The sequence below is a fragment of the Lynx rufus genome, unplaced genomic scaffold, assembly GCF_022079265.1.
Source record: "Lynx rufus isolate CCGP_SWC_20201006 ecotype Redwood Valley unplaced genomic scaffold, mLynRuf1.p SCAF_8, whole genome shotgun sequence".
Taxonomy (NCBI): Eukaryota; Metazoa; Chordata; class Mammalia; order Carnivora; family Felidae; genus Lynx; species Lynx rufus.
The window spans coordinates 122200618-122212787 of NW_025814896.1; the positions used below are offsets into that span (position 1 = coordinate 122200618).

General features: G+C 56.0%; 1 protein-coding gene across 1 annotated transcript in view; it reads right to left on the reverse strand.

Moving 5' to 3' along the window:
* KLHL29 (kelch like family member 29) overlaps nucleotides 1-12170 on the reverse strand; it is a 142968-nt gene that overhangs the window by 58316 nt on the left and 72482 nt on the right. The window contains exon 2 of the mRNA XM_047069284.1: nucleotides 1936-2077. Coding sequence (XP_046925240.1) covers nucleotides 1936-2077 — 142 coding nt within the window. The remainder of the gene's footprint in view (nucleotides 1-1935; nucleotides 2078-12170) is intronic.

The following is a 12170-nucleotide window of genomic DNA, read 5'->3' on the forward strand; positions in this document are numbered from 1 at the left end:
AGAACACCAGAGCCTGGAGCTGTGCAAGAGCCCTGTGGTGCAGGAAGGGGGAGCAGGAGGTGGGGGCAGTGGGGGAAGGCTGGCAGCGGCTGTTTTCCACTGCCTTGCTGGGGGACCAGGCTTTCTCCTAAGCAGCCTCTGCGTGGCCAACCCTGGGGGAAGCAACAGAAATGCATTTTGGCCCTTAAAGATATTTTGACTGAACAAGGGGGTCCAGACACATGTCCTGAGACTTGATACAAGATTCGACACCAGCTGTGCCCAGGTCAGGCAGAGCAGGGCCAGGATCCCCTGAGCTGAGCAGACATTGAGGTGACCCAAGTGGGCTTGTGAGTGAAGCCAGAAAATACTGTGACAAGGGAGGGCAGTCTGGGTCACCTCTGACCGAATGAGTGTGGGGTTAGGTCTCCATCACCCAAATGCCACCTTGGTTTTCATGATGCCACTGGAGTGGCAGTGTAGACTGGGGGCAGGGAGTCTGAGGAAGAGAGTGGGGGACAGGGAGCCACTCAGGACCCCTAGTTCCAGAGGCTAGAAGGGGAGCTGGGAGCTCTCTGACAGGAAACTAGAAGCTGGAAAATGTTGGTGAAGCAGTGCCAGCAAGATTCTAGAACAGGCTGCTAAGGGGGATTGTCCCCCAGCCTGAAGAAGAGATGGTATCACTGTGAGCTAGGCTGCTGTCTTAAGGACAAGGCATGCCATCCTAAGGCCACTTCTCTCCAGGATTAGCCACGGAGCCTGGAACAAGCCACCATAGCTTCGGAACACAGCTCGTGACTTCTCTGGTAACTCTGGTGAAGGTACGAGAGGCCGGGCCATGGTGGTGAGTGACTTACGAGTGGGTGATTGGCTCAGAGGATGCTGGGGACCAGAAGGAGGTCTCTAGTGATGTGGACCGAGTCCTGCTCATCACTTTTACCAATGATTTGGGTGATGATAGGGAAGATATCACCACCAACTCTGCAGGTGGCATACTGGGAGGGTTAGGCACAGGTCAGCAATAAAAGCTGGAATCAAGAGTCATATGGGAAGATACTGACAGGGACTTGCCCTTGAGTCCCCAGCACCCCTCTGCCTAAGGTAGACTGAGAGAAGATGGACAGGGGTCAGGGTTACTGCCTCGACAGTCTTGGGGTCTGACTGGTGACAGCGCATGTCTGTGGCTAGCAGCAAATCAGAGGTGATCTAAGACCGCAGTGGTCAAAGTGGAGGGGCTGAATGAAGGGGTGCAGGTCATAGCACGTGTGGGTTCTTTGCGTGGGGCTCTGGCACCGATGGAGGCAGAGGGAGAGGTCATTCTCTGGAGGGCAAAGGAACTGTCCGCCACGGGCTCTGGAGTGTGGCTGAAGGGCCAAGGGTGTTTATCCCGCAGAAGACTTGGAGGGGGGATGGGTGGGTGTCAGATATCTGTAGGGCTGTGGTGTGAACACGGATGTGTCCTGTGTATCCTAAGGGGAGGTCTGGGACCGATGGGAGATAACAGGGAAGGCTTTTGTCATGGTCAGGGCTGACCAAAGAAGGCTTGGGGGGACGTAGGAGGTGGGGAGCCCCCGGCCCCAGGGGGGTGGAGCATCCCACTTCTCATGTAACCGTTGGCAAGGCAAAGCCTCCCTGGAAGGTGTGACTGGAGAAGTGGGTGAATCAGAGTCCTGAGGTTTGGGAATGACTATTCAAAATAACACAAAGCAGATTCAAAGTCGCTCCTGGGATGTCAGTCTTACTTCCTCAGCCTCCCCAAAGCTTTCTCGAGTAGCAGAGAAAGCGGTAGAGACGCAGCTACTGCCCAGGCTGTACAGCGTCCCGACCCCCATGCAGGTGTGGGCTGCCGCAGGCCCATGGGCCAGGGCCTGCTGAAGAGTCACAACATCCAGGAAGCCTCCAAACCCCGCTCCCAGCCTCCACGTGGGAGTCTCTGGCTGCCGGCCAAGTACACACCTGGATTGTCGCTCTCCCTCATCTGTTTGGAGGGCGGCTCATCAGTGTCCCAGGGCGTGGACTGATTGATGGGCGTCTGCCCCCACCGGATGCTGGTCGTGAGTCCCTGGGACTGACTATCCGCTTTGGAGATGCCGGGAGCCTGGGGAGAAGCAGAGCAGGGGGATGAGCATGGCCTGGCGTGGGCTGCTGCCCTGGGGGCCCGTCCCCTGAGCACTACTCCTGCTGCCTGAGCCACAAGGCCACACCCAGGGCCACCCGGGAGATGCGGGCACTTTGGGTAAACTCCCGCCCCCAGGAACACCCAATCCAGTGCCCCCCCCCCGCCCCCACCAGCTGCCACCCTCTGCGACCACCCAGTCCACCTGAACTATCATAAAGGAAAGTGTTCTGTGCTGTGACATTGTGAAGTCCCCCAGGCCGTTGGATTGTTAATAAACTGCAACATTTATGGGCATGTGCTGAATACCAGCTGTGTCCTCAGTCTAGGCTCAGTGCCACCACGTGTCTGGCCTTCTGACATGTGAGAGGACGGCTTTCCAAAGCACCACCATCGGGCCCCATATCAGCCACTGGGCCCCCCAATATGCCAGTCCATGGAGGAGGCGTGGGGGTGGGGTGGGGACTGAGGCTCATGGGAGGACAGCTCAGAGCAGGGAGCATCTTCCCTGGGACCCTCTTTGTTGTCAGAAGGAGACAGGCTCTCCGTTTCAGGATCTCATTCTCTAATTTAGATATTTAGATTAATGAGAAAATGAACCCCAGGCTGAAGACAAACATTAGCACTGCATTGGTCTCTGAGCTACTGCCTTGATGGAATATTATATAGTCATTAAAAATCATGTTTACTAAAATGCATAATGAGATGGCAAAATGCTTACACTGTCATGTTAAATGAGAAAAGCAGGACATAAAGTGACACAAATATAAGCTCATATGTAAAGCAATATGCGCAGGAGAGAAAAAAACAAAATGTTAGCAGGGGTGTTATTCTTGGTGACAGGAACATGGGTAACTTCTATTCTCTTGTCTATACTTTCTGTATTTGCCAAATTTTCTACCAGGGCCATGGCCATTGTAATAAGCCAGAAAAGAAGAAGGAGGAGGAGGAGGAGCAAGAGCAGGAGGAGGAGGGAGGGGGGGAGTTGGAGGAAAAAGGAGAAGGGGGGGAGGAGGGGGGGAAGAGGGCAAGAAGGAGGAGGAGAGGGGGAGGAGAAGGGGAGGAAGGGGAGAAGGGAGAGGGGAAGAGGGGGAGGGTGACAGGGAGGAGGGGTAGGAGGGGAAGGAGGACAAGAAGAAGGAGAAGAAGGAGGAGGAGGAGAAGAAGGAAGAGAAAGAGGAGGAGGAGGAGGAAGAGGAAGAGCAAAAGGGGGAGGAGATGGAGGAAAGGGGGAGGGGGAGTAGGGGGAGGGGGAGGGGGAGGAGGAGGAGGATGAGCAGAAGGAGCAGGAGGGGAGGAGTGGGAGAAGGAAGAGAAGGAGGAGGAGGGGAAAGAGGAGCAGGAGGGGAGGAGGAGAGGGAGGAGCAGGAGGGTGAGGTGGAGGAGGGGAAGGGGGTGCAGGAGGGGGAGGAGGGGAAGAAATCCAAAAGCAAGTTGGAAAGCCTGGGACTGGGATAACTGGGGTGTGTGTGGGGGTGTGAGTCTCAGCAGAGGTGGTTTCTGGAAATTTCTGCAGTTCCCAGGAGTGCAGCCAGAGCTCAACCAGGTTTGGGGTGAAGGATGTGGTGGGGTGGGGGGCAGAGATAGCTGTCCACCAGGGACAGTCACAGAAGCTCCAAGAGGCCACAAGGGGCATCTGTGGGCTTCTCTTTGGGGAAGGCCGTGGTCTTCGTGACTTCTAACAGAAGCTGACCCAGTGTCCCAGCGGTGGGGGGGGGGGGGGAGGGGGGGAGGGGCATCGCCCTCACTGGGCCTCTCTGAGCAGCTGGAACAGCCGGCACGGGCGGATGGAGGGGATGGCCATGGCTGACAGCACTTATTGGGTCTTTGATGCACAATGCCTATGACAAACAGCACCTGCTTGGGGCTGGGAGGAGCCGTATCCCATTAGGACCTGTAGGCTGCACTGAGCTAATTGCATTAGGCTGCACTTTATCTCTGGCCTGCATTTCAGAAGCTTTGCTTCTGTGAACAGAGCAGGAAACAAAGGGAAAGAGTGAATCTCCTGAGGAAAGAACAATTCAATGGACAAGATTCCTTCTCAGAGGCCCCTGCCCCATTTTTGTCTGTGGGACAGATGGGAGCTTGGTTGGGGTTGGCTGTGATGGTGGGGGTGGGGGTGGAGGGGGGGAAGGGTGTTGTGGCGGAGGCTGGGGATTTAGCCACACTCACCCATCAGGAACTCATGGAACAGAAGTGTGGCTTCTCTAAACAGCTTTCCAGTGTGCCCTGTCTGCAAGCCTCCTCTGCATTCCCAGGTTCCCCTGGGTGCTAGGGGGCTCAGAGGTGCAGAGGAGGCTTCCCGTAACCGGCGGCATCCGAAAGGGAAGGAGGCTGTGCCTTGTCCTATTCAGGGCCCTGGGTGGGGGTGAAGTTTGAGTGGTGACACTCCAGCCTCCTGGGGCACCCTCCTTCACTGACAGTGCAGAGACCCGACCTGCCAGTAGGGGGCGCTGCAGCCCCTCTCTGCTGCACCCTGGCAGGTGGGCAAGAGACGTGCTTTCTGGAGGCTTCACAGGCCAGAGGTAGGTGTGGTTTTCAGGGTCCTCCCACCCTTGCCATTTCTTCCCTGCTGAATCAGAATCCGTGCCCCCAACCTGGTGCTTTGACAGGGTAGGGAAGGGCTCTGGAAACTTGGAGGCTCTGGTCCGGGGCCCTTACATCAGACATTGCCACCGGGAGACGGGGTGGGGGTCTCCTCCTCAGAGTGGGTAACCAGATTCTGAACTCTAAAACTTCAGGAGTTCCTGTTTCTGCCCTAAAATTGGGGGTGGGGTCCTGGACTTGAAAAACCGCACACTTTTTCAAGGGCTTAGTCCCTTGGCTCTAAGACACTCCTGCCAGGTCGTTCACTTGTGCATTTGCTGGTTAGTTAGTGTGTTCAGTAAACAAGCACTGGGCTGCTGCTCGGTGCTTGCCCAAGGCCCTGGGGACCAGATGACTGACACTCAGCCCCTGCTTCCTGCCAGGCCCAGCCCCAGGCCCCAGGGGACATGATGACTGAGGCTCAGCCCTGCCCTCAGGAGGCTGCTGCCTGGGGAGCGCAGCCCTCAGCTGTGCAAACTGCCCTCGTTAGCCTCCAGAAGGAAGCCGGGTGCAGGGGGGCGCCCCGAGTGGCAGGGTGGGGGCAGATAACTGGGTGAGGCCCCAACAGGCCTGCTGTGTCTGTCATGAATAGTACAAGCAAATTCTTATGTACAAGAAAGCCATTCTGCTGTGAGAAGGAAAACAGGGTCTCTCTTTTTCCTTCAAGAAAGATAAATAAGGCCACTCATTCTAATCGGCCCAAGCAACTTCTGAAGCTATGAGCAAGTCACAGCTCAGAAATTTCTATTTATTTCTTTAAAACAATGAAATGAACATTCCTTTCTCTACTCCCTCCAGAAAAAAACTGGACACGCTTGTGCACTTTGCCAGGCGCCTGGGCGCCCAGGTCAGGGAGGAATGTTGTAGCCGGGGATGTGAGTCAGCTTGGCCAGGCCAGAGCCCTTCCTCCCGCAAGGGGCTCCAGGCCCAAAGTAAACACATAGTCCCCAAATTCTAGAGGCTTCTGGGGCATCGTGTGCGGGTCCATGGCTCCAGCTCTGAAGTCAGCTCCTGTTAAGACTTTCTCTCTTGGTCCAGAGTCCCCAAAGGTCTGTGACTCCACTAAAGGCTTTCCAGGTCTCTCCCACCCTGAACAGGCTGCCCAAGTTCCCCTTCTTGCCAGGGGGTTGCCAGCACAAGAATGCCACAGAACTCCCCCTGCCCCCAGGAGAACAGCCCAGGCCAGGGGAGGAAGGCAGGGCTGAGGGAGCCCCCTCCCACTGCATAATCTGGGTTATCAGCGAAGCCACCCAGACATCTGGCCTTTTGCCAGCGTTCCTGGCCATGCTTCTGCTCCCTGATATGATGACACTGGGCAGAGAGAGGCAGACGAGGAGAGCCCTCCTCCTGCCTGGTGCTGCGGAGTGGCCCTGTCTGCCCATCACCGGGCTGGGCAGGCTTCTCTCTGCTTCCCTCTAATGAGATGCTAATAGGATGCATCATTAACGCAGCAGCTTTTAAACCCCGAGCTCTTGTAAATTTTCAAAGGTCACATTTTTACGGCAGCTGACAGCATCCTGCTTCTTTCAGCGACTGAAGAACACTAAAGACCCCGATGCTTTATGGAGGAAGCTCTCTGTGAGGCGGCAGCACGGGCTGAGGCACCTGCTGGTCCGGGGGCTGGGAACCTCCACCCTGTGACAAGACTCACAGGGCCTCTGGGTTGTGCTCTGCCGGCTTGGAGGAGAACCAGTTACACATCGCCACAGAGCCGCCCCCGGGGGCCCTGCTCTGTTTAGGGGAAGGAGTGCACAGTGCAAAGATGCTTGGTAGAGGGGGTTGGGGGGCACCACGGGCTCACCAGGCGGTTCACCCACGAGGCTGCGACCGCCCAGAGGGGCTACTTTCTGCTCATTTGTCCACCCAGAGGAAGTACCTTTTTCTACTTTGCACAAAGGTGCCATGTAAGTGAGCAGCATCCCAGGTGGTCAGGAAGGTTTGAAAGATGATGGGATGGAGCTCGCCCGGGGCCCTCACATGCCCGCTTGTTCTTGGACCCACGTGTTGTGCACACGACAGTCGCAGTCTCTGCACACTGCCTTGCGGGGTGAGGTGCACTGACCCTGTACTGGCGAGCCAGCTCCGCGAGAACACGCACCCGGCACAGCGCCCGGCCTGTCGTGGGGCGCAGGGAGTGAATGAAGAGGCCGTGTCTCTGAGCTACGGTGTTGGGCAATAATAGGAGCATCCGGTACTGTTGCAAGGGCTACATGAGTGCACGGAGTGTGCTCCAGAAGAGCGAGCCACATCATGGAACAGAGATGTGAAAGGGCTCCGTGCACTTGGAAAACGTGAATCAATGAGTTCCTCTTACTGGGGAGATGAGGTTCCAGACCGTGGGGCCTTGTGTGTTGGGCCCCCCAATGCCATTGCCTTGAATGCCGCCACGGGCTGCTCGGAGGCCTAGTGCCTGCCTCCCCTGGCTCCCTCCCACGTGCCTGAGTGGGGTGCAAGTACTGAGGTTGGTGCCTCCCTCTGTGGGGCTGGGGGATTGCCTGGAGAAGCCAGGGCTCAGCCCCTTCCTCTCTGCGCCCAAAGAGGTCAGAAGAGGGTGAATCAATGGACTCTGGAAGTCAGGGAGTGCTTCCCGGAGGAAGGGAGCTGGCACTGCGCCACAAAAGCCAGGCAGATTCACTAAGGTAGAGACTCGGCCAAAGTCTCTACCAAGGACCTTACAGCAACTAGCATGTTTCCAGCCTGGATACATTTGACAGAGCCAGGCTCCAGAGTCCACTTCGGGGTTCAAGTGGCCTCCTCTGGGGGGACTGACAATGCCACCACCCATGTCCATCTCCTGCAGACTGGAACCTGCGAGCCTTGACATTCTTGTCACTTGTGTGGTGCTGATGGGGCTGGCAGGGACGGCCTTCTGCTGAGCGTCACTGAGCACAGCTGGCCCCATCCCTCACAGCAGCGAGCCTCTTCCCCTCAAGGGAGCCCGGAGTCCCCCAGCCCTCATCTCACCAGTGTCCACTGGTGCTCCTGGCCTAGAGTGATAGCCAAGCTTAGCTCCTGCCCTCGAGACATCTACACCAGCAGGATGGGGTAGGTCTGCACCAGGGACCCATGAGGATGACATAGGCTGGGAGAGTGGCCGCAAGGAACACACCCAAGATGCTACGACACTATGCCAGCTGGGGGCCAAGCCTTTTAAGGGATTCTCAGCCTCTTCCTGGGTCTCTCGGATCCCCTGGTCAGAGGAATACCACCACGTGACTCTAGTCAACACCACGGAAGCAGCAGATGGTCCGGCCAAGACCTCTCAGAGTTTCTGTGCACAAATTTGTGAGATACTATGAACCATCGTTTAAAGCCACTGCAGGGCGGTGGGGGTGTGTGGAAACATACACGGTCTACTGTGTATATTGCAAAACAGCAAAAGACCAAAAAGTCATCTGTGTGTTGCTGTTGACGTACATACGCATATGTATCCTCTGTGTTCCAGAGAGGATGCTCCCAGCAAGACTACAGTGGGGACTGTAATTCCATACATGCTGAAGCTAAAGCTGGGGTAGCCTCTTCCCAGGCACACCCCAGGCTGGGTGGTGGGGGGAGGGGGCCTTGGGTGAAACCGACAAGCCACAGGGAGGACAACAGGGTGGGCAACCTGGGGCTGACTGTGCTCTGAGCTTGACCTACAGCCTTGTTTTGCCTCATGACTCCCCATAATTTCCTGATTTGGAAAAGACAAGCTCTGCTGTGGCTCCCTGAGAACCACTGGTCTGGATTTTGGGGGCCCCCTTCTGCCGAAGCACTGCGGACCTGGCCTGAGCCCCTCAGCGGGCCTCTGGCGTCTTCTCTGGCTGCCCTGCACCTCTGCCACACCCCCATCTTGAGGTGGGAACTGGAAGACTTGCTCTGCCAGCTTCCCTTGAAGCTCCATTTCCAGGTGTGTGCCCTGCTGCTCAGACACTCTGGGGGCTGAGTGTCCGGTCCCGTCCGGAAGCTGGGCGACGTGAGGAAGCCAGCACGGCTCCATGCTCCGCAGAGGCTGGTGGCAGAGACCCACGGATTTGGGAGCACACAGATGATGGAGGCTCTGGTGTCCCAGGCACAGCATCAGCCGTGGAAGCTGTCATCTCCTTTCCCTTCTTACTCTGGAGGATGCTCAGGGCAGGAGTCGGTTCCCACACGGCTCCCAGCAGAAGTGAAGATGCACCTCTGATCACCAGGCCCTGGGCCGCCATGGGGAATCACAGTGGCTCTAGGACTGCACACGGCAGGGCAGGCCACTCGCTGCAAGGACTGGGTGTCTCACTTCCTTTTCAGGCATCAGTCCCCCCGCAGGGCACTGAGGCTCTGCATGGTGTTGCGTCCACCTGTGGGGACTGACTCCCTGGGGCTCTTGCATCACAAAGGTGAGGCCCTATGAAGGCAAGTTTTACTTGAAGAATGGTGTTCCGATGTTGGAAATCCAGTTTTGGGAAGAAGCCATTTTGGCGTCTGGGGTTTTTAGACTATAGCTCGTGCGTTTCTAGCTAGACTGTTGGCATTCTAGGACCAGCAGGTTGTCAGCAAGAGGACTGGTTCCAAGATCACACAGGTAGAGCGTTGACCACGTCTAACATAGGGGTTCTCCAACATGAGCGCGTGTGTGGGTTAGGAATGCGGGTTTCTGGACCCACCCCAGAGCTTTTGATTCGGTAGGTCTGGGACAGGGGGCCCCTAAAGGTGGTGGTTTGACAAGCGTATCAGGTGATGTAGGAGTTCCACCGACCCCACTCTGGCAAGCGATGACAGTCTTGATATTCAAGTTTGCAGGCCTCTGTGCCCGAACGTGGGGAAACTTAGGGGCTGGAAACTGCCAGGCGGGTCCTGAATGGGACAGATTTTGAGGTCCTGCTCATGTGCCTCATGGGAGCCGGCTACTTGGTGACACTGTCTTCATGGACCCCTGGTCCCAGCCTAGGTTTCAAGGGGTCAGAAGGACATTTTGTCAGATGCTAAAGTTATAAATCTGTGGCCTCTGGGAAGAGCAAATGACATTTATGGGTCTCTCAGTTCTTCATTTCATGATTGCTACTGAACTACATACGAGAATAATCACAGTCAAATCCCCACTTGGGGCTAGGGGACGCTCTCCGGAGCCCCTCCTGCTCTCATGAATGAGGCTGCCCTCTCTGGCCCCCTGGACCCCGGCCGGCGCCCTCGGCCTCCCCTTCAGAGCACCACCATAATGTGCTCCGGAGACCGCTGAAATTTCTAATAATACTAACCAATGATGTGTTAAATTGAGACACTTCTGGCTCGAATGCCGGAAACTGCATGATGGTTTAAAGGACCAGTGCTTACCTTTCTCTATCAATTTGCTGCTAAATTACTGCTTTCGGAGCAACTTACAGAAAAGTAATGCTTTATTTAAATTTTAATTTCAATCTTGTCATTTTAAATATATATTCAGATTCCAATCATATTACAGAATATGATGATGTCTCTGGGCGGGGAGGGGGCAAGTGTTCCTGCCAGGATCCTGGGTGGTGGGGAGAGGGTGTGATGGGGGAGGGGTAAGACACCATGGTAAGGAGTGACCCCAGGGGACAGCTTGGTGAGGGCAGCCATGTGCTGGGTTGCTGGGGATAGGACTGGAGGCCAGTGGCCAGCCTCTAACGTGGCCTCGTGATTCCAGGCTTTGTGCCCGGCCCCGAGGGTCACCTGCAACCACTGACTACTTCCTGTGCCTTCTCTCTCACGGGTCACCACAGGGACCCAACCAGCTCAGCCATAAACACATGCCAGGCACAGATGAGCTAGAGCTGCCTGGACTGCCTCTATCCTCACGGCTCACGTTTATCGAGCGCCTCCTACATGCCAGGCACGGGCACGGTAAGATTTCCTTCCACAAGGTGTTTTCACCTTTATTTTACAGAAGAGAGTGATAGGACCCGGAGAAGTTCTGCAATAGCTAGAGTAGGCCGACTCGGTACGGTGACTCATGTCTATTCTATCCTTAGAGCCTCCGAAGTGATCTGGGATGGGTGGAATGTTCCAGACCACCCGGCCCCAGCCCCCTCCTGCTGTGGCTGACAGCCCCACAAACTGGTTTAGCCATATCAAGGCTTCATCCGCAGTACCCTTTTGGGGTAACACTTAGACCCTTCCCCTGTGCTCTGGGTACCAGCCATGGCCTCCCCTTACCCCCCCTGTGTCCAGCCCAGCTGAGCCTCCTGCTCTGACCCTGACAGCACACTGGGCTTCCCTCATGTCTCCTGCTGCCTCAGACTCCCTAGACCCTAAGCTACCACCGACGTGTTCCCCCAACCCCTGCCAGTGTTGTCTTGACACTCTCCACTGGGGCCAGTTCTTCAGTGTCAGAGCAGGGGTGGTACAGACACCTCTCCTCTCCAAAGTGTGCTGCAGGGTCCACCGTCACGTCCCTTCTGTCCCCAGCTCTCTCTTCCCTCCCTCTGGTCATCAGGCCTTGGCTCTCCAACATGGGGACTGAAAACTCGATGTCTGACCACTTCACCTGCCATTCCAGCATCTATCCGTGTTCTTTCATGGTCTTCCCCTCCGTGGGATTCCGGATGCCTTGGCTTTCCTGCTTACCTCTGTCGACCTCCACACTTCAGTGCGGCCGTCCTTTCTCCGCCTTCCTCTTTCTTGAAACTCCCTTCCCTTCCCTTTCTGTGACAATGCTTTTCCTGGTTTTCTACCTAAACCTCTTCTGTGCCGATCATTTCTTCTCTGGTCAGTTCTCTGACATGGACATGCCCCAGGGCTCAGGCCAGGCCCCCTCTCTCAGGTCTGTTTGGGCCTTAGCTTCAGTCACAATTATCTTTCAGATAGGAAGCATCTGCACGGTGGCCCTCGTTTCTGATAGAACCCAGCTTCCTATAGTATTCTGGGAGTACATTTGCTTTTTTCCTTTCCCCACATCAAAGTCTATACCTTGGAGACATTCCTGCTAAAAGTGCAGCTCAGACGGCTGCCCTCGCGGACGTAAAGCAGCCGTGGCTGGCGCTCGTGTTGGGGCTGTGCTCTCTCACGTGCCCTGTCTAGGCCCCCAGCCCCTTCCTCCGCCCCCCCCCCCAACTGCCCCCACCCCACGGATGGGCCTTGTGGACAAAAGACATGATAAATCTGGCAGAACCTTATAACTCAGAGCTTTCAACTTGCCTCTAACAACTTTCAACTGAAAACTTCTTAGTCCCATTTCCAAGTTACTTTTCATCCATTACAAAACCCACAAAATTTTCAAAGGGGCTTTGAAATAAGATCACCTAGAAAAAAAAAAAGCCCATCACAAATGAAAGTCTTTGAAAAGAAAGAGGCCCTTTCCTGTGCTTCAGTTCCCTGTGATATCAGTTTCCCTTTCATTCTGCTGAAAGGTGCAGGGCAGGCCGGGCCCTCAGCAGACGCCTGTGATGTGATGGAGCGAGTGGCCCAGACGGACAGACGGGGATGAGGAGGAGAACGAGGGGCACCTGCTCGCAGAGCTGGGATGGGCCTTTCATCGTCCCCCCAACAGCCGTAACCCGCGTGGCCCGCT